The 19,954-nt window shown below is 38.7% G+C and overlaps 1 protein-coding gene across 1 annotated transcript in view; it reads left to right on the top strand.

The window, feature by feature from the left end:
- Cubn (cubilin) overlaps positions 1–19,954 on the top strand; it is a 230,570-nt gene that overhangs the window by 167,391 nt on the left and 43,225 nt on the right. The window contains exons 49-54 of the mRNA XM_069990436.1: positions 4,371–4,542; positions 6,349–6,555; positions 9,774–9,923; positions 11,828–11,949; positions 13,047–13,272; positions 14,647–14,834. Coding sequence (XP_069846537.1) covers positions 4,371–4,542; positions 6,349–6,555; positions 9,774–9,923; positions 11,828–11,949; positions 13,047–13,272; positions 14,647–14,834 — 1,065 coding nt within the window. The remainder of the gene's footprint in view (positions 1–4,370; positions 4,543–6,348; positions 6,556–9,773; positions 9,924–11,827; positions 11,950–13,046; positions 13,273–14,646; positions 14,835–19,954) is intronic.

The following is a 19,954-nucleotide window of genomic DNA, read 5'->3' as shown; positions in this document are numbered from 1 at the left end:
TGAACTTGCTTACTTAATGTGCACAGGCTCCAGGTTCAGTCCCCAGCACTTCAACAGAATTATCTAATTAAATCAGAAGGTGTTGCCCCCCTCCAATTAAAATTCTGTTCATGGCCATAAACTGGTAATCCTAAGTGTTCAGGAGGCTGAGATCTGAGGATTGTTGTTCAAGGCCAGCCTGGAAAGGAAAGTCTATGAGACTCTTATCTTCAATTAACCAGTAGAAAACTAGAAGTGGTGCTGTGGCTCAATGTGGAAGAGTGCTAGCCTTGAGTGAAAAAGCTCAGGGATAGCACCTCTGCCCTGAGTTCAAGCCCCCCCACCAAATTTTTTTTTCTTGTAACTCTTCTCATCTTTTTCAGAGGGAAATAATAGTAAATCCTTAGAAAATCCCACCCAACCTGACAGTATTGGCTGCCCCTTTCTGTCTCATCTCCTTTACTCTCTGCTCTCTAGGATGAAGCCACCATGGCTTCATTCCTGTCCTTTGAATATGCTGAGGCTCCCACATCAGACCTTCACATAGACCGCTGCCCCACTGCCTCCATGGGAGATGCTCTTCCCGGATGGGTACTGGTCCATGTCCTCACTACACTGAGGTATCTGTGAGGCCTTCCCTAAGTACCTTGTGAAGTCCATTCTGAGACACTGCTTCCCCACATTGTCCTTTCCCAGAACTCTATACCAGCCGACATACTCATGTATCTGTTCATCTGTTTATTGCCTGTTCCCCATCCAGGAGGGCATTCAGTCACTTACTTCCATTCACTACTCAGTCACAGTGTCTAGACGTCATGGAAATAATCACCATTAACTTTTTAAAGTAACAGGCTGCTTTTGTTTTCAGATTAGTTCTTCTATTGGATAGTGAATTTCAAAGACTAAAACCATCTGTGCCATTCCACTATCTTGTCTTGCCCCAAGGTGATCTCAGTCAACCTCCAAATTTTCCCAAGTTCTAATATCTAAAGAATTGAAATGTCTATTCTGAGACACTGAAAATGCAGATCCCACTATTTTACATGACAGCCAGCAAATGTTAGAATAGTTTTATTATTATTAAAGGAACATTTTCCTAATTATTCAGTGAATAGATATGCAGACAAAGATGAAGCAGAAAAAGACGAATGATTCTTACCATGTTTTCAGACATTTTCTTATCTCTCCTGTGCAATGCATAATGTGATATGGCCATAATTATGTGATATGACTTTCTGTGGTTATAAATATAATGGGTGAATAGCAAGCAAAATTTGGTTATTCAGAAGAAAAATTATATAAAATGCGGTCATACTAAATTCCTATTACTAAAATTTTCACATATATGTGGGATTATCTCCTTTGAATTTATTTCACTAGTTTCAGAGATAATTAAAACGTACCGTTACTATAATTGTAAGGGTTCTTTAGCACAAGTATGGGCATGCCTCACAGAAAATATAATATGGAGTCGGCAGCCTTTAGTGATGTGCTGATTGCCTAATTCCTTATTCAGGTGGGCTAAACATAAACCCAGAGACCTTGTGGAGTATTCAGATGGAAAAAGTGGAGAGCTGTTCCACCTAATGTGGGGGGACAATGAGATTGCTCTCTCATTTAGAACACAAATAACAAAACAAAATGTACAGCAATCTCTACAAATTCCAAGTCGGAACTTATTTGTCATTTCCACATACCTTTGCCATTGATGCTATACTTGTATTTTCCCAAATAATAATAATACTAATAATAGTTATTTTTTTACATCGTGGTTTTCTATGCAGTGATCACCAATTCTTCCGTCCATTTTCTAAGCTAGAACACAGCTCTGTATAATAAAACATAACTATTGGTTTATTTATTTTCTTCAGTGCTATTCTTCCTTGAGCCTTTATGGACCATCTGCAAGCTATATGCCAGCTGTCAGCTCAGGATTTCCCTTTATTCCTCTCTGGGGCTTCCCACCTGGCTTCATCATTTCCTTTTCTCAATTTCCTCCTCTTATTGAAGCAGATGTTCTGGTGGCTCCCTGAGGAAATGAGCACAGGTGATAGTTATTTTTCAGAACCTGCATGCTTGGAACTGTGACTATTTTACCATCATTAGTTGGATGTATAGAGTCAACAATTATATTATTCAGTATATTCCTATTTGTGAATGCATTTATCATCATTTTGAAGTTTTATATTAGTTCTTTTAGAGGCAATTTCCTTTCCATTTCTGTCATCTACGTACTCATATTGGTCCCTGCCTCTCACACTGTATGTTTTCCTGGAGGTCTGAGGACCTTTGTCTGTTCATTCATGCTGAAGAATGCAACTTGAACGTGATGAGAAGCTTTATTGCATAGCTGGGGCTGTGAACTTGTGGCTTCATGAGCAGTAACTGAGGACAGGATTGGACTCAAATTATTGAATTAACTGAGGTCTATATGTCCTTAAACTTGGGAAGGTTAAGAGTCCATTGAGGAACCAATGTCAGGATTAATGTCTTTAAGTACAATGTCTACATAAATACTTTGAATATGTTTTATTTATTCAGCATTTGCTTTTTTCATCTTCTCTCCATTCTAAATAAATATGTTAACTTTCTTCTGTTCTTAACCTTATTTATTATACACACATACACATAAAAGGGCTGGGAATATGGCTTAGTGATAAAGTGCTTTCGTAGCATGCATGAAGTCCTGGGTTCGATTCCTCAGTACCATATAAAGAGAGAAAGCGGGAAGTCGTCCTGTAGCTCAAGTGGTAGAGTGCTCTCCTGGAGTAAAAGAAGCTCAGGGACAGTGCCCAGTCCCTGAGTTCAAACCCCGGTTTTGGGTAATAACAAAAAACAAAACAACAATAGTAACAAAACACATAAGAGAAAAAAACCTTTTCTAACACCTGCCAAATGGAATAGGCAGCCTTTGGTGAAGTGCTGATTGCCTGACTCCTCATTTAGATGGACTCAACACAGACCCAGAGACTAGCTGAATGTGCAGATGGAAAAAATGAAAAGCGGTACCACCTAATGTCTGATTTTGTTTCTTCTCCCAGCAGATTTTACAGACTGTCTTGTTTCTGTGCCTATTTCTACCCACTTGTCTTCTGGGATTTGTAGTTTCAGAGTTATAAAATGGATTAGAGGACAAGAATGGCAGATGCTCAGCTTGCTTCTAAAAGCAGAAGTCTGTGTGATAGACGGATAACAGCACAATTCACGGCCAATAGGATTCTCTGGAAGTAGCAGACACAGAGGCAGGGGGAGGACATTGTTCATACTTTCTGGTAGATCCCCTTACCTTGTAGCTGGTTACAATCCCTTTGAATCTGGCCAAGTGCTGTCCTACCATATTATTGAAATGTTTTTCACCTTCTGTTTTCTTATGCTTTGTTTTGAGGTTTGGAGTCAGAATTTGTACGCTTAGGGGGTATATTGGCCTGGATGTGTGTGAGGATCAGAGTCTGTTCAATAAATGACAGACCTGTTTTTCATCTGATCCTGGAAGCCAGAGAACATTTTCAAGGAGAAGCCTGAACTAGTTAGTGATCAATCCTAGAAAAGAAAAGTTTGCATCTTTCATAACAGAGCACATTCTCCTTCTAGGTAGGATTTTGGTGTCAGATTCTGAGTCTTATTTCTGTGATGCAGGCAAATCCTTGATAGAAGAATACCAACCATCACTCAATTAGTAGATTTTTGCTTTATTTCTCACTATATTTGCATTCTGAAAACCAGACCATAATAAAATATTCCCTTGGGATCTCATACTTTGCCAATTATTATAGCTATGGAAAGAGCTACAGTTAATATTTAACATTTTGAAATCAATAACGATCCCTTTAAAAATCAATAAGTAGGGTAGTTGAAGGTTCGGATCTATAAGTAATTAAGAAAGAACCATTGTATTTATATTAAGATCGATTTTTTTCAAAAATTAGTTTTCAAGGTATTTAAAAATATTTGAATTATTGTGCACTTGAAATCACCAGAGAATAACATTTGAACCTGAGTTCTGAATATTGAAGGTTTTGAGACATTGTTATACAAACTGCCTGTCATGAATTCTGTGAACTATGGAGTAAGCATAAGGGCACATCTAATTCACACAGAGAATGTGATTTTCTCTTGCAAATTATACAACAGCTTTTCCTTGGTCACTACCTTGTAGGAAGGCATGCCTACAAGACTTCCACTTTAGTAAAATGATCTGAGACCACAAAATATGCCCAGACTGTGGTACCAGGATGGACACTATTTTTGGCACCAGCGTGGGTGCTGTTCACTATTTTATTTTAATATAGGGTTCCCATAGAAGATGGTAGATCTCAGCAGAGAATATCACCTCCTAGGAAATATAGAGTAGTATGATTAGATATTTGAAGGTCATATTATTTCTCCAACAGGTGTACAATGGCATTCGAAGTAACTCACCGCAGCTGGAGAAGCTGTGCAGCACTGTGAATGTGACGACTTTGTTCCAATCTTCAGGGAACATGATGAAAGTTGTGTATTTCAGCGATGGATCCCTGCCATATGGAGGCTTCAAGGCTTCCTACACATCCAGTGAAGATGCAGGTAATGGAGGATGTTGCAAACCCTCCTCCTCTCATCCAGACACACCAGAAGTGCCCCACAGACACTGCCCATAGCTACAGAGGCTCCAGTATTCCCTTCAATGTACCAAGTTATACCTGGAGTTCTCAACACAAGGAACACATGTATAAGGAGATATAGGTCCACTCCACACAGGAAAAAAAAGATCACTTCAGAAACATGCATGACTTATGAATTATACACCTTTTCCTTACAAAATACCATTAGGTGAACTTATAGCACAGTTCTATGTAAAACTGCAATTAGAATTGGGGCTTAAGAGACCATCTTGAAAAGTAAGTACTCTGCAAGTAAGTACTTTTATTGGGGACAGACACACTATTTTCTTTTTTTAGTCATCCATCCATCTATCTATCTATCTATCTATCTATCTATCTATCTATCTATCTATCTATCTATCTATCTATCTATCTATCTCTGGTAAAGATACATGAACGGTTTGGATTTAATAATAACTATTTCAAAATTAAGCCAAATGTGGCCTTGACTGTAAATACCTTCCTACTACATGGGTTGGTCTTGTTATCTAAAGATTCTTAAGTTTCGGAGGAGTAGAATTGTATTTATTTTTAAAAATGGTTTTATGCGTGCTGCTGGTGGCTCACGCCTGTAATCCTAGCTACTCAGGAGGCTGAGATCTGAGGATCAGGTTCAAAGCCAGCCCGGGCAGGAAAGGCCATGAGACTCTTATCTCCAATGAGCCACCAGGAAACCAGAAGTGGAACTGTAGCTCAAGTGGTAGAGCACTAGCTTTGAGCTGAAAAGCTGAGGCCAATGCCCAGGCCCAGAGTTCAAGCCCCATGACTGACAAAACCCAAACAAAAAAACAAACAAAACAAAAATGGCTTTATTTGTTTGGAGTTAGAGATATTCATAAGTTTTTTTTGTTTGTATTTGAGTATTCCTCTAAATTAAATATTAAATGGACAATAAGCCAAAATTTGGTGGTACTGTCACACAGCTAAACCCCAGCCATGTACCTGTAATCCAACAAAGAAATTTTTTTTTGGGGGGGTCCAGTCGTGGGGCCTGAACTCTGGGCCTGGGCGCTGTCCCTCAGCTCTTCAGCTCAAGGCTAACGCTCTACCACTTGAGCCACAGTGCCACTTCCGGCTTTTTTCTTTTTGCTTATGTGGTGCCGAGGAATTGAACCCAGGGCCTCAGGCATGCAAGGCAAGCGCTCTACCATGAGCCACCTTCCCAGCCCCCAACAAAGAAATTTTTAAAAAAAAATTAACTGTGAACCAGGCAAATCCTTTGTAGAATACCAACCATCACTCATTTAGTGGATGATTTCCCTCTTTTCTTTTCTTTTTAAAAATTTTTTTGCCTAGTTTTTCTTCATTAAACCTACAGTAATTTTTTCCAAAATTTGCAAGCCATTTATCTACCACCATGATGGCATCTAGAAAAATGAGTCAAGGTCCGGGGATAGTGATGCCTGCTTTTATTCTAGCTATGTGGAAGGCAATGATAGGAGGTTCATTATCTTAGGCTGGCTCATAGAAAGTTACTGTGAGACTCTATCTGAAAAACAAACTTTAAAATCAAAAGAGCTGAGAGCATGAAAAAAGGTGAGGCACTGAATTCAATCCCCTGTATTGGAAAAACAAGCAAGCAAGAAAACCATAATGAAAAAGAAGAAATCCAAATGGATGCAGTGATGATGCTATTGATGCTATTTAGTTGCTGCCCCTGGATTGTTGGTACCTTCTCTTAGGACACAACTCTTAGTGTTAATTTCTCTGTTTCCTTGTGTTTTCTTAGTGTGTGGTGGAACTCTTTCTAATGTCCTTGGAGGAAACTTTACTTCACCAGGTTATAGTAGACTCACTAAGTACTCAAAGAACCTCAACTGCGAATGGACTATCAGCAATCCAAAACACGAGAACTCATCCATTTACATCCAGTTTGACCATTTTTTCCTGGAGAGACATCAAGACTGTCAACCTGATGCCCTGGAGTTTCGACTGGGTGAGTTCCATCCAAAGTCATGCTGTTTAATTTGTCATATTCTTCATATGGTTAGAGATGACAACAACAAAGAGTCACTTGCCTGCTCTAGGCACCTAAGATCCAAAAGAACTTTGTTGAAACAAAAATGATTCCCAAGGCAATGAGCAATGTCCTCTTCTTCATGATTAAAACCAAGGATCAAGAGTTGAGTGTGATGGCTCACACCTGGAATCTTAGCTACTCAACCAATAGCTGGGTACCGTGACCCCTGCCTGCCATCCCAGCTTTGTGGAAGGCTGACACTGGGACAGTTCATGGGACTCTATCTCACCTGAAGAAGATGCATGTGAGGGCTATCAACCTCGTTCCTACTATTGTGGGAACCAAAATAGAATTTTAATACAGATGCAAGCCTGGGGATAAAGTGAGAACTTATGTCAAAATAACCAGTGCCTCAAAATGTGCTTAAGGCATAGCTCATTGGTTAGACACCACCTAGCGAATGAGAAGTTTGAGTTAAAACCCAAGTAATGCAAAAAAAAAAAAAAAAAAAAAAAAGGAATGAAGGAAGGAAGGAAGGATGAAGGGAGGAAGGGAGGGAGGGAGGGAAGGTAAGAAGATAGACTGGACTCGTACTTGGTAAACTGAACTTCTCTTAAAAATTAAAGATACTATATCCAGCCAGGTGTGGTGGTTCATACTTATAATCCTATCTTCTCTAATGCCATAGATTGGAAGGATCCAAATTCAAAGCCAGCCTGGGTAGAAAATTCACAAGATGCCATCTCAACAAATAAAAAGCTGGGCATGGTGTAACACATGTCATCGTAGTTATCTGGGAACCATAAAGAGGAGGATTATGATCTTCCACTTACCCCAACCCCATCTAAAAATCAACCAAAGTAAAATGGGCTGGAGTCATGGCTCAAGCATCTGACTTCCATGTATAAATCAGGTCGTGAGTACAAACCTCAGTACTCACCCCCAAAATTTAAAAATAGCACCCAACCAAACAGAACAACTGTATATTCAAGGAAATAAATTTCACTTCCTTTTTTCTAGACCCAAGGCATATTTTTTCATTAGCTTGCTCCTATTGTTAAACAGTTTCTTAGTTAAAAAGTAAATTGGAGCCAGGTGCCGGTGGCTCAAGCCTGTAATCCTAGCTACTGAGGAAGCTGAGATCTGAGGATTGGGGTTCAAAGCCAGCCCAGGCAGGAAAGTCCATGAGACTCTTATCTCCAATAAACTACCAGAAAATCGTAAATGGCGCTGTGGCTCAAGTGGTAAAGCACTCACCTTGAGCTGGAGAGCTGAGGGACAGTGCTCAGGCCCAGAGTTCAAGCCCCACAACTGACAATAAATAAATAAATAAATAATAATAATATTATTATAAATATTCCATATTGTCACAGATTTGCTTAGGTTCACTTTTTTCCAAAACATAAAAGAAGGTTTAGAGCAGCAAAGCCAAATCAGTTGTCAGAGACTTTCTTGGTCAGTTGTTGAAATCACTGGTAGCCATCTTGGAGACCATGGAAGACACAACTTTCCAAGAAGGAGAAACTAATAGTCTGTAGTCATAGACAAAAGACTTCAGTAAGAGATTCTTCCTGATTCTGAGAGGCTGAGTGGAGACTAGAGCAAGGCATGTTGTAGTTTGGCAATGTTCTCCATGAAATGCCAACAAAAGCTCCCCATTTTTACCGGTCTCAAAACCACTGGCTTAGATAACCCAGCAGAACAGTCATATATTAAATTTCAGTCTGTTAAATGCAATCAGCTCTCTATTCCTTCCGATTTAAAGGCAGAATACTCTATCTCACTGATTTATTAGGACAGTGATGTTCAGCTGACAGAACAAATAGGGAGCAGATAAATGCGGGCTCTGGAGGTACTCTATAAATGTTAATCAAATTTCTATGAAAAGTAATCTTCATAAAACACAAAGAGTTCAAATCTGACAGTTACGGGTTGGAGTGCTAAATATTCTCTTCATTTCAGTTGATTGAATACAGGAAAGAAATCCTTATAATCTCATGCATTTTTTCACTTCCATTCTGAAGATTTATTTAATCACTATTGATTTTACATTTCTTGTTTTTTCAGTGTTCTATACTTAATGAACTTTAACAAATACAAATAATAGTATTTTAAGTAATATATCTGCATACGTATGTACATAAATTTAACATATAGAAATCCCATTATAATACAACTCTTATTTTTGTTTTTTCTCTTTTTAAAAAAATTTATTCATTGTTATTATAAAGGTGATCTACAGAGGGGTTACAGTTACATCAGTATGGTAGAGTACATTTCAGATAGAGTATATATCACACCTCCCATTGCTCTCTCCCAATCTTTCCCACCACAAGTTGAATAGTTCATTTTTAACAGTGTCCAGTGAGTATCACTGCAACATTTGTTCACTGCAACATTTGTCCCACCATTTCTGGGCCTCCCCCTTGCCCTCCCAAAGACAGATAAATGAACAAACAAGACTCAAGGAAATCAAAACAAAAACACCAACAAAAAAAAATCCACCCTCAAAACTCCCCAAACCTCTTATTTCTACTTCCTGGAGTCCAGTTCCATAAATATGATTTTATATAGCCAGATGCACATAGCTATTGTGTCTAAGTGATTCCATCCTAAGAATACCCTCTTTTGGTCTCACTCTGTATAATTTATCCTCTCCCAGTGTAATATTTTTTTAGCATCCAATGTGCTTGCTTGTAGAGTTAGAGGTAAATTCTATTAATAAATTTCTTACTCCTTAAAATAAGACATAAAGAGTTTATAAATTAATTGCAGCTGGAATGATTATATATTCTATAGTCCCAGTTCTCTGGACATGGAGACAAGAGGCTTGTGAATTAGAGGCCATCCTGAGCCATATCATGAGAAACTGTCTCAAAAATAAATTAAAAAATAAAAATTCTTTTTATTTCTGTTTATATATGCTAAAACAAATTTGAAAACATAAACTGGAAAAATAAGGAATCTATACTTAATATCTGTCCATAACAAAACTGCATGTTTTTTTGGTTGATGTGTTTCTTTCAAGTGGAGGAATTTGTTCTTTTGCAGGTGGTAGATGTGAACACTAATGCATCTGAAATTATGTGTGCATCAATGAATAAGCAGAGTACTTTCTTAGGTGTTTCTACTGAATTCAGTAAAGTACATTTCTCTAAAGATTGTAAATGATGCACTTGGTCTATTTTATTCAGGTGATGCGTATGGGCCTCTGATAAACAAATTTTGTGGCCCCACACGCCCTGCATTTCCAGTGGTTATACCTTATTCTCAAGTGTGGGTACACTTTTTCACCAATGAGCGTGATGAGCGTTCTGGATTCAAGGCAAAGTATTTCTTCACAGGTAAGACTCAACAATTAAGGTCTCAATCTCTGGCAATCAAATAATAGTTAATAATTTATATTTGTCTCATGAGAATACGACCTTGTATTTTGTTAGATTTACTTCTAGGTAGCTATCATTTTGTTGCTCACATCAATGAGATTTTCCCAAGTTACAATTTTTAATCTTTACTATCCAGGAATTTAATTATTTTATACTGGATAATAATTTTGTCTTTAGAACAAAGATACTTTAGAAACTGGGCTGGTGGCTCACATCTATAATCTTAGTTACTCAGGAGGCTGAGATCTGAGAATTGTGGTTTGAAGCCAGCCCGGGCAGGAAACTCTATAAGACTATTACCTTCAATAAACCACCTAAAAGCTGGAAGTGGAAGTGTGGTTCAAGTGGTAGAGCCTTGGGCCAAAAAAAAAAAAAGCTAAAGGGCAGTCCCCAGGTCCTGGGTTCAAGCTCTAGGACCAACAAAAACCAGAAAAGGTACTTTAGATACTTCCTATATTCTTATTGGTTTTAGGGTTTTGTCTCTGACATTCTTTCAATATTCTGGGTAACCAATCATTTCTTCAGCAAATGATAGTTTGTTTGTTTTTTTTTTTTTCCTTTTTCATGCCTTATTTCCCTAGCTAGGATTGCCAACATAATGTTGAACAGAAAGAATGATTGCATTATGTTTCTGACTTCCATATGAATGTTTATGACATTTCATTGTTAAATAACTTGGTTGTTCTTAGGTTTCAAAAAACCCTTCATCAGGTTAGAAAAAGTTTATTCAGTTCTTAGTGTACAAATAGTTTTTTTAAAGTTTTTTTTATACTGAAATATTTTTCTCTTAGAATCATTCTTCCATTTTTTGGATAAGCCATACTTGGTCAGGCTGTGTGTGTTGTTCATATTACTGCATATTAGTGGAAAGAGTTTTATGCTGCATTTGCATCTGTGACATTCAGAGTTTATACCTGAAAATGTAGCCCAAGGTGGGCAGCATGACTCCTTGCCACTTCCCGTGCTAATTAGAATGTTCTTTTCTCCCTTTTCACTAACAATCACAGTTCTACTAAATGTCAAACTTTGGATAAAGGTCTCAGTTCCAGCCCTTGCTTATCTGGAAGTCCAAGGTCATATCTTCTCCCTACCTGGTCACCTCTGATGGTCCACATATCTGACTAACACACATTTGTGTTAGATTGCTCCTCTGAATTATGTTATACTTCTTTTGGGTAGTTTTTAGAGATTCTCTTTTTATTACCATTTAATTTGGCTCTGAACCAAAATCTATTTTTCTTATGTGTTTATCTAGCATTTCTTCACGATAGGCCCAGAGGAAGGAGTGAAATGAACTGTAATTTATGCACATAATCGTCCTGCCAGTTGATTTTTTTTTTTCTGGTCAGGATTCAAAGCAAATATTTGTACTGAGCCTCAGATATTGCCCATCCTTTAGAAATATATCATCTTTTCAACCTGATATGCTAATGTAAATTTAAAGCAATACTAGAAATTCATAATCAAATAAATCAAGTATTTAATTATGGAACTGGTAATTTTGTCAAGCTTACCTGCGTTTTTGTGGTCTTAATTGGTTTTATTTTCAAGAAAGGCAATGTCACTGACTTTGTCTCTAGTTCATTTACTGTCAATTTTGAAATGTGTTCCTTTTTTTTTTTTTTTTTACTAACCTTGAGGCTGTGTTTGCTATGTGATTCTATTTCATTTGTTCTATTTATTTGTTCTATTCTTCCACCAAACTTGGCTGTTTTTAATTTTTTGTCTGTTACTTTATTGTATTTATTTCATTTACCATATTTATTGATTGTATCATGAAGTATGATAACTCTAAGTACTATTTTGGCTTTATAGTTTTTTAAAATTGTATCTTATTTAGAGTGTTACGCATATAATTTCAGATTGTGGTGGAATCCAGATAGGACAGAGTGGAGTGGTCACAAGCCCAAACTACCCAGGCACCTACAGCAATTCCTCCCACTGTGCCTGGCTGTTGGAAGCCCCTCCAGGCCACACCATCACCGTGAGTTCCTATCCCCGGGTAAACCACTTCCAAGACCAGGGAAATATCGTCCTTTCAGTTACCAAGTGATCAGAGTAGGTTTGATCATCTTCTCTCTACATTTCTCTCAGTAGAGGACAAACAAGTGTATAATGAGGATTGCAACTATGTTTTGTGTATATAGAAAACAATCCCAGTTGTAGGAGAGAGAGAGCAGCACCTTCCTGGTTGTGGCATGAGCTACTATTCTAGACAAATAGACTGCTGATGTTCTCCAAATGACCCCAATTCCTAGAACCATACCCTGTCAGGAAATCCTGTAAAGAACCTTCAATTCAGGCACCAGTGGCTCATCCTACCTCTACCGTTAGCCAGTGAAGAGAGTGAGCTCCTAAAGATCATGATTCAAAGCCAGTCCAGGCAGGAATGGTTTGTAAGACTTCAATTCTAAAATAACCAGCAAAAAGCCAGATAGTAGATACAGCTCAAGTGGTAAAGCACTAGATGAACAAGCAAGCTAAACAAACACAACACCTTGAGTTCAAATTGTGTAATGGGCAGAAAGCAAGAGAGAGAGAGAGAGAGAGAGAGAGAGAGAGAGAGAGAGAGAGAGAGAGAGAGAGAGAGAGAGAGAGAGAGAGAGAGATCTTTAATAAGGAAAGAAAGTGAAAGGAAGAGGGGAATTAATAAAGAGACAGGAAGCCGGGTGCCAGTGGCTCATGCCTGTATCAGATGCCTGTATTCAGTAGGGTGAGATCTGAGGATTGTAGTTCAAAGCCATCCTGGGCAAAAACATCCCTGTGAGACTCTTATCTCCAATTAACCACTCAAAAACCAGAAGTAGAGCTGTTTGTAAAGTGGCAGAGTGCTAGCCTTAAGCAAAACAAAACAAAACAAAAACCCCAAACAAACAAAAAAAACCATACACAAAAATTCAGTACCCAGGCCCTGAGTTCAAGCCCCATGACAGACCAAAAACAAAAAACTAAACATTACAACAACAACAAAAATCCAGAAGAGACAAGACTACAAAGACAGCAGATTTGGAAGGACCCTGCCTCAACGCAGACACTCATGTATAACTCCTGGTGCTATATGAGTTCTTTTCTCTTCTGCAGCTTACCTTTAGGGACATTGATATCGAGAACCATGTGACCTGTTCCTGGGACTCCGTCACTGTGAGGAATGGTGGCTTACCTACGTCGCCCATTATAGGCCGATACTGTGGAACTTCCAACCCTAGAACCATCCATTCTGGTTCCAACCAGCTTCTGGTGTTGTTTAACTCTGACTATTCTGTGTCAGGTGGTGGATTTTATGCTACTTGGAACTCACAAACTTTAGGTAACAGAAGCTTTCTCTGCACTTTGTTTTGTCTATTATGCATTTTTTCTTAACTAATTTAAATTTGTCATCCCTAGCTATCCAAGTGGGATTAGTTTCAGGATGCCAGCAGCTACCCAAGTCTACAGATGTCCAAGACTCTATAAAATGGTGCAGCTATCTCAAGTAATTGGAATGAATGTTTGATTCCCAAGTAGTTTAACATTTTCAGAGCTTAGAGCCAGAATGCTGAGTTAAGAACAAAATAAGTTGTCCACATCATCAGGACCCTCAATTTATATGTTGTCCCTTGATTAATAGAGAGCTACTGAGTTTTTATAGGTGATGAGATTTCTGTTTTAGAGCAACTGCTGTAGTTTGCAGGTTCTACAGTACAAACCTATGATTTGAAAAGGTATGTGGCTCAATGGTAGAGTACTTGCCTTGCATGCATGAAGCCCTGGGTTTGATTTCTCAGCACCAGATAAACAGAAAAAGCCAGAAGTGGTGCTATGGCTTAAGTGGTAGAGAGCTCCCCTTGAGCTGAAGAGCTGGTGCCCAGACCCAAAGTTCAGGCCCTATGATCCAAAAAAAAAAAAAAGTAAACCCTATAACTCTTCTAACAAAAGGAGTTGTATTGGATACTGTATTTAGAATTTCATCAAATCTTAAATATGTTACAGGACAATTGATCTTGGTAGAGCCAGTTATTAGGAAGATATCTGTAGAACAAGTCAGAGCTTTGTCATTAAACCACTGTTGCTGTTAGTCATAAAGGAGTTTTAGATAGGCTCCTTGTATTAATGGGCTTAAAGGGAAATCATTCCAAGAAAGCTGTAACTTCATTTGTTTGGGAGTATGAAAATAATTCTAGGTTTTTCCTCCTTTAAATTCCTCTGATATGTTATCCATCAGTCAGTTTCAATATGAATGTTTGAGGTGGCTAAATGGAATAATTTCCTCCAATTCAAAATCATTTTCTCTAGTCCTGTAAATTAGAGTGAAGTTATGAGTGAGTTTGAATTGCATCCTCATGTGTTTTGATAATAAAATGCAGAATTTGCATTGCTATGGTATAAACGCTCCTTCCCCTCAAGGGATGATACAGTATTGCAGTTGTTTGAAGACAGGATATAGTGTCTCCTCTCCATAGTAAGGATTAAGTGGTCTCTGCTGAAATGTAATAAAGCATTAGGCAGGGGCTGAAGTTTCCTCTCCATACCTTACATTTGTTGTATTCTTTTTATGTCCCTGCCCTAAAGATAAGTCATGGGGACGGAAAGATATACTGAGATCTCATGTTTAGAAATGTAACTTCTCTAGCAGCTCTTGCTTTCCAACATAATTATTTTCCTTGAGGACTGATGATTTTTTTTTTGCATGAAAAAATTCCAGGTTGTGGTGGCATATTTCATTCGGACAGTGGCACGATCCAATCGCCACACTGGCCTCAGAACTTCCCGCCAAACAGCCAATGTTCCTGGACAGCCATTACCCACGAGAGCGAACACTTGGAGATCCACTTTGACCGCAACTTCCGAATCCCCAGCGCGGATGCACAGTGTCAGAACAGCTTTGTGAAGGTTAGCGCGCACTTGTTTACTTTACTGGCGGCTAGCTGGGCCTTGGGAACATAAACACCCAGGCTGCAAAGGACTCAGAGTCATCTCTCAAAGAAAGGAACAGCTTCACTGCTTAGATTTCTTGGATGTAAAAGGGAGACAACTGTACTTGGAGTTAAAATTTGATTTTTTGTTTGCTAATGCCTAAGAAAAAATAGCTAAACTGGGGAGATGTTGCCCTGACCTTTGTAAAATTCTCATGATCACTACTGATTCTTTTCTCCTTTGGAAAAAAAAGGGGGGAAGCTATTTTCACCCCCTTCTTTCTGTCCTTCTTAGCTCCCTTCCTTCTTTCCTTCTTCTCTTCACCTCCCTTTTTTCCTTCCTTCCTTTCCTTTCTTCCCTTCCTCCTGCCTTTCATTTTCTCTCTTCTCTTCTTTCTCTCCTCTCTCATCTTCTCTTCTCTCCTCTCCTCTTCTCCTTTCCTGTCCCCTTCCTTTTACCTCCCCTCCCCTCTCCTCTCCTCCTTTCCCCTCCCCTTCCCTCCTTTCTTCCTTTCCCCTCCACTCCCTCCTCTCCTCTTTCTCCATCTCCTTTCCTCTTCTTTTCTCTTCCTTTCCTTTCTCTTATCCTAAAGGAGGAAGGCACTATCACAGGCAAAAATTTAACATATGTTGTAAAAATTACAGAAAGTTGGAGAACTTACTGAAGCTTGCATTGGCCTTTAAGAGCCTACGCTCATAAACAACCATGCACATTAACATGATGCCAATGGGGCAGTGGTCAAGATTCTACTTCTCTTGAGTGATGCATTCTGTTCACACGGCAGGAACTTTTCACTTTCTACTGCTATGGGCATGACTGGATTATCTGTCCTCTCCTGCTGTGCTGGTTTCACTGTATTTGTTGTGTCACTAGGAGACTATGTGTTTTAGTGGGAAGACCACTGATCTTAAGGTCACACTATCCTGAAATCCACTTATATTTTCTATTCTCACTATCTGTATGTTCTTTTATGAGTTAATTAAACACTTGGGCTCCAAATGATTCACCCATAAAATGATACTTTATGATGACTCTTTTAAGCAGAAGTATCTGATATAATGACAAAAACAGCCCTCAGAACTTAGAATCTCAAATCACCTCATGAGTAGAAGTAGCTTTTAGTTTATTGTCAATGTTATTATTTCATTTAATCTCTCAATTTATGTTTTATATCTTAATGACTTATGGTTCCTCTTTGAATAAAAATCCAATACTTAATATAAAATCTCTACATAATAAAGTACATGGAGCATACTTTCCCAAATTGCTTTTCACATGAGATGGGTGAGCACATTACTGGTGACAAGAGGCAATATTACATACACAGACTTAAGTAAATCCCCACAACTTCTCTAGTTGGAAAAGTGGAATCTGAAAAATGACTCAGGCTCATTCCTCCTCGGGACTGACTGGAGATCTTACTGACAACATCACACAAGCCCAACACCAGTATCAAGCTGGAAACTTTTCCAAGGGTAAATCCCAGGAGACATACTCTATCTTCCATGGAGCTTGAGACTCTTCTTTCTGATAGAGGTTGCCTGGGTGAGAAGAACTAGTAAAGACACCCAATGGGTGTAATGTGGTGTAATATGAGAGGGTCCTGCATGTCTGTGAGCTGAGACTTGCCTTCCCACCCGGAGACACAGGGGCAGACTGGTAGAGTGGGCAAAGAGTCAAGAATGTTCTTTGTCCTTTCAAGCCATTGACGGCCCACCCCTCCCAAAGATATTGGGGCAGCAAGAGATTATATGGGTCTTGAGTTGAGAAAGATACAGAGTCCCAACAAGGTGAAGCAAGCTCCACCTCCTCAGACAACACCAGCAAGATTCTATGAACCCCAACAGGAGCATATTAAACCAGACAGGCTGTAATGATTTTAACAATTGAAGAGCCATTAGAGTCACAGCCCCATAAAATGAGCAAGATCACAGATTAAACTTAAGCAGGGTGACATCCTACTACAAATGCAACACTTAAATAGAACCCAGACTTTCCTAATACAATAAAGAAAATGTCCAGGACACAATAAGAAAAATTTCATCATAACAAGAACAAAGAGAGAGGAGGAAAAGCTAATGTTGTCAACACTGCAGTAAATCAGATGTGAGAGTTTTGTGACAAGTATTTTGAAATAACAGTCATGCAAACATTTGAACCATTGCTGACAGGTTCTTTTGAAACAATTGATAAAAGAATAGAAAATTTTATTAAAGAAACTAATTACAATAAAAAGCCAAATGGCAGTTAAAGAATTGAAAAATACAATAGGAACACATAACTTACTGTTTAGGCTTACTAGTGAAGTGGAGATGACAGAAAATAGAATCTGCTGGAGGATGGGACTTTAGAACCCCCCTCCCCTGAAGAATTAATAGAAAATAAACTTTAATAGAATAAGAATTAATAGAAAATAAACTTTAAAACATATTAATTGAGACGTAGGGACCTCTAAACAATATTTTCAGCCCTACAACCCTACCAGAGGGAAAGGGGTGCAGGTGGGAGAATAATTAAAGCAATACTTGAAGGCTGAGGTCAAACAATTGTTGACCATGACTTTGACAGTTATAAATTATCCTTCAGGAATAAGGGAGAAATATAAACTTATCATATAAAGGAAAACAAATTATCCCTAGGGTACTTACCATTGAAGATTGTTAGTGGAACTTTTCCAAACAAGCTGGAATGGTATAGGAAAGAGTCTTGGAACATTAACATAGAAGTGAAAGTACTAAATACTTCAGTGAAGGAAAAGACATACAGATTAGAAAAAGAAGAAATAAAACTATCAGGATGAGGGGCTGGGAAGGTTGCTCAGTGGTAGAGTGCTTGCCTTGCATGCATGAGGCCCTGGGTTCAATTCCTCAGCACCACATAAGCAGAAAAAGCTGGAAGTGGTGCTGTGGCTCAAGTGGTAGAGCACTAGCCTTGAGCTGAAGAGCTGAGGGATAGCACCCAAGCCCAGAGTTCAGGCACCATGACTGGCAAAAAAAACCAAAAACAAAAAAAACCTATCAGGATGAGGGGCTGGGAAGGTGGCTCAGTGGTAGAGCACTTGGCTTGCATGCATGAGGCCCTGGGTTCAATTCCTCAGCACCACATAAGCAGAAAAAAAAAGCCGGAAGTGGCATTGTGACTCAAGTGGTAGAGCACTAGCCTTGAGCTGAAGAGCTGAGGGACAGCGCCTAGGCCCAGAGTTCAGGCCCACGACCGGACCCCCCCCCAAAAAAAACAAAAAAACAAAAAAACAAAAACTATCAGGATTACAAGTATGACTGTTTTCAAGGCAGAGATTTATATAGTATCTTGAAATGGCATTATTTTTTTAAAAACTTATTATTATTATTTTAAAGGTGATGTACAGAAGGGTTATGTGTATGTAAGTCAGGTAAAGGATACATTTATTTCCTTTTTAGAAAAAAAAATTTTGGACAATGCCCAGTATTTTTTGTGCTCATCCTGGGGCTTAAAATCAGGACCTGATGTTTTTGTTCTTTTGTTCTCAATGCTAGTGCTCTACCACTTGAGCCACAACTTTACTTCTGGCTTTTGAGTGTTTATTTGGAGCTAAGAGTCTCATAGACTTTTCTTCTCAGAGTGGCTTCAAACTACTATCCTTAGATCTCAGCCTCCTGAGAACGAGGATTAAAAGTGTGAACCATCAGTGCCTAATTGAAATATCAATCTCTTTTAACTGGAAGACAGAATTGAGAGTTAGTGGATATTCTCAAGCCAAATGTCAAATGCAAATTTATTGACTTCAACTGAAGTATAAACATTCTAACCTTTATGAAATTGCTCATTTAAAAACTTGAGAGTCTATGGCTCATTTATGTAATCCTAGCTACTCAGGAGACTAAGATGTGAGGATCATGGTTTAAAGCCAGCTTGGTCAGGAAAGTCTGTGAGACTCTTAATTCCATTAACCTACCAAAAAAGTCAGAAGTGGAGCAGAGGCTCAAGTAGTACTGCACTTGAGCAAAAAAAGCACATAGACAGCACCTAGACCCCAAATTTAAGCCCCAGGACTGGTTAAAAATAAATCCTTGAGGTTCTTTATGGCAAATGTTTAGCCATTTATATGTTTCTGTTTAGTGAATATAGTGAAGGTATGTATATTTATAATTTTATAAAATGCATATAACTTATCAAATACATATATTTATAAAATGTATAAAACGTCTTCAAACTGTTTCACTGGATGGTTGACAGTTCTTAAGAGGCTCATTAGGTAAAATTGGAGTTTTAGATAAAATTTGTCTTTCCTGACATTTTTATGGACCATAGCCATTCAGCAGAGCATCTGCCCTATGGTTCTCAGTAGTCCTGGTGCCCGGCACTACAACTTTTAATAAATGGCAAAAATCATTTGTCTGCCTGGAGATGACCAACAGGGGGTACTCGGTCTCTGAAAATCAATAGAGATGATCCAGGTTTAAGGAGCTGAGTAATACTCCATCAGCACTATGAATCAGAACTCCTTTATACCTCTTTCCCTGGTCTGATTTCCCAGTTGAAATGTTTCTTTATGGCTCAAGATATTATTGCTCTTTTCTTTTTTGAGGAATATTCTCAAAAGAGATATATTTGCCACGAGTAGTTTTGTATACTTTGATATTGAAAAATGTTGACTAATCATTATATCCAGTGACCAGGTTTTCTCATGGGGTGGTAGAGAGTTTCCTATGTATTACAGATTGTTTATTAGCATCCATGTCCTCTTCCTGCTAGTTATCTTCCCTTCTACAAATGTGATGATTAGTAATGCCCCCTCGTATTACCTAGTCTCCCTTGAGAAGAAGCTGGAGAGATCCTATAAAAGAAATCACTGTCCAAGCCAAGTGCCAGTACTTCATGCTTATAATCCTAGCCACTCAGGAGGGTGAGGTCTGAAGATCATGATTCAAAGCCAGCCTGGACAGGAAAATCTATGAGAATCTTATCCCCAGTTAACTCTCAAAAAGCCAGAAGAGGAACTGTCTCAAGCTGTAGAGCTTTAGCCTTGAGCAAGGAAAAAAAAAACAAAACCAAAACCCTCAGGTACAGCACCCAGGCCCTGAGTTCAAGCCTAGGACTATCACCCCCCCCCACAC

The sequence above is a fragment of the Dipodomys merriami genome, unplaced genomic scaffold, assembly GCF_024711535.1.
Source record: "Dipodomys merriami isolate MVZ:Mamm:240054 unplaced genomic scaffold, mDipMer1.0.p SCAF_4, whole genome shotgun sequence".
Taxonomy (NCBI): domain Eukaryota; kingdom Metazoa; phylum Chordata; class Mammalia; order Rodentia; family Heteromyidae; genus Dipodomys; species Dipodomys merriami.
The sequence above is the reverse complement of the archived record's forward strand: the minus strand, read 5'-3'. Positions and strand labels throughout refer to the sequence as shown.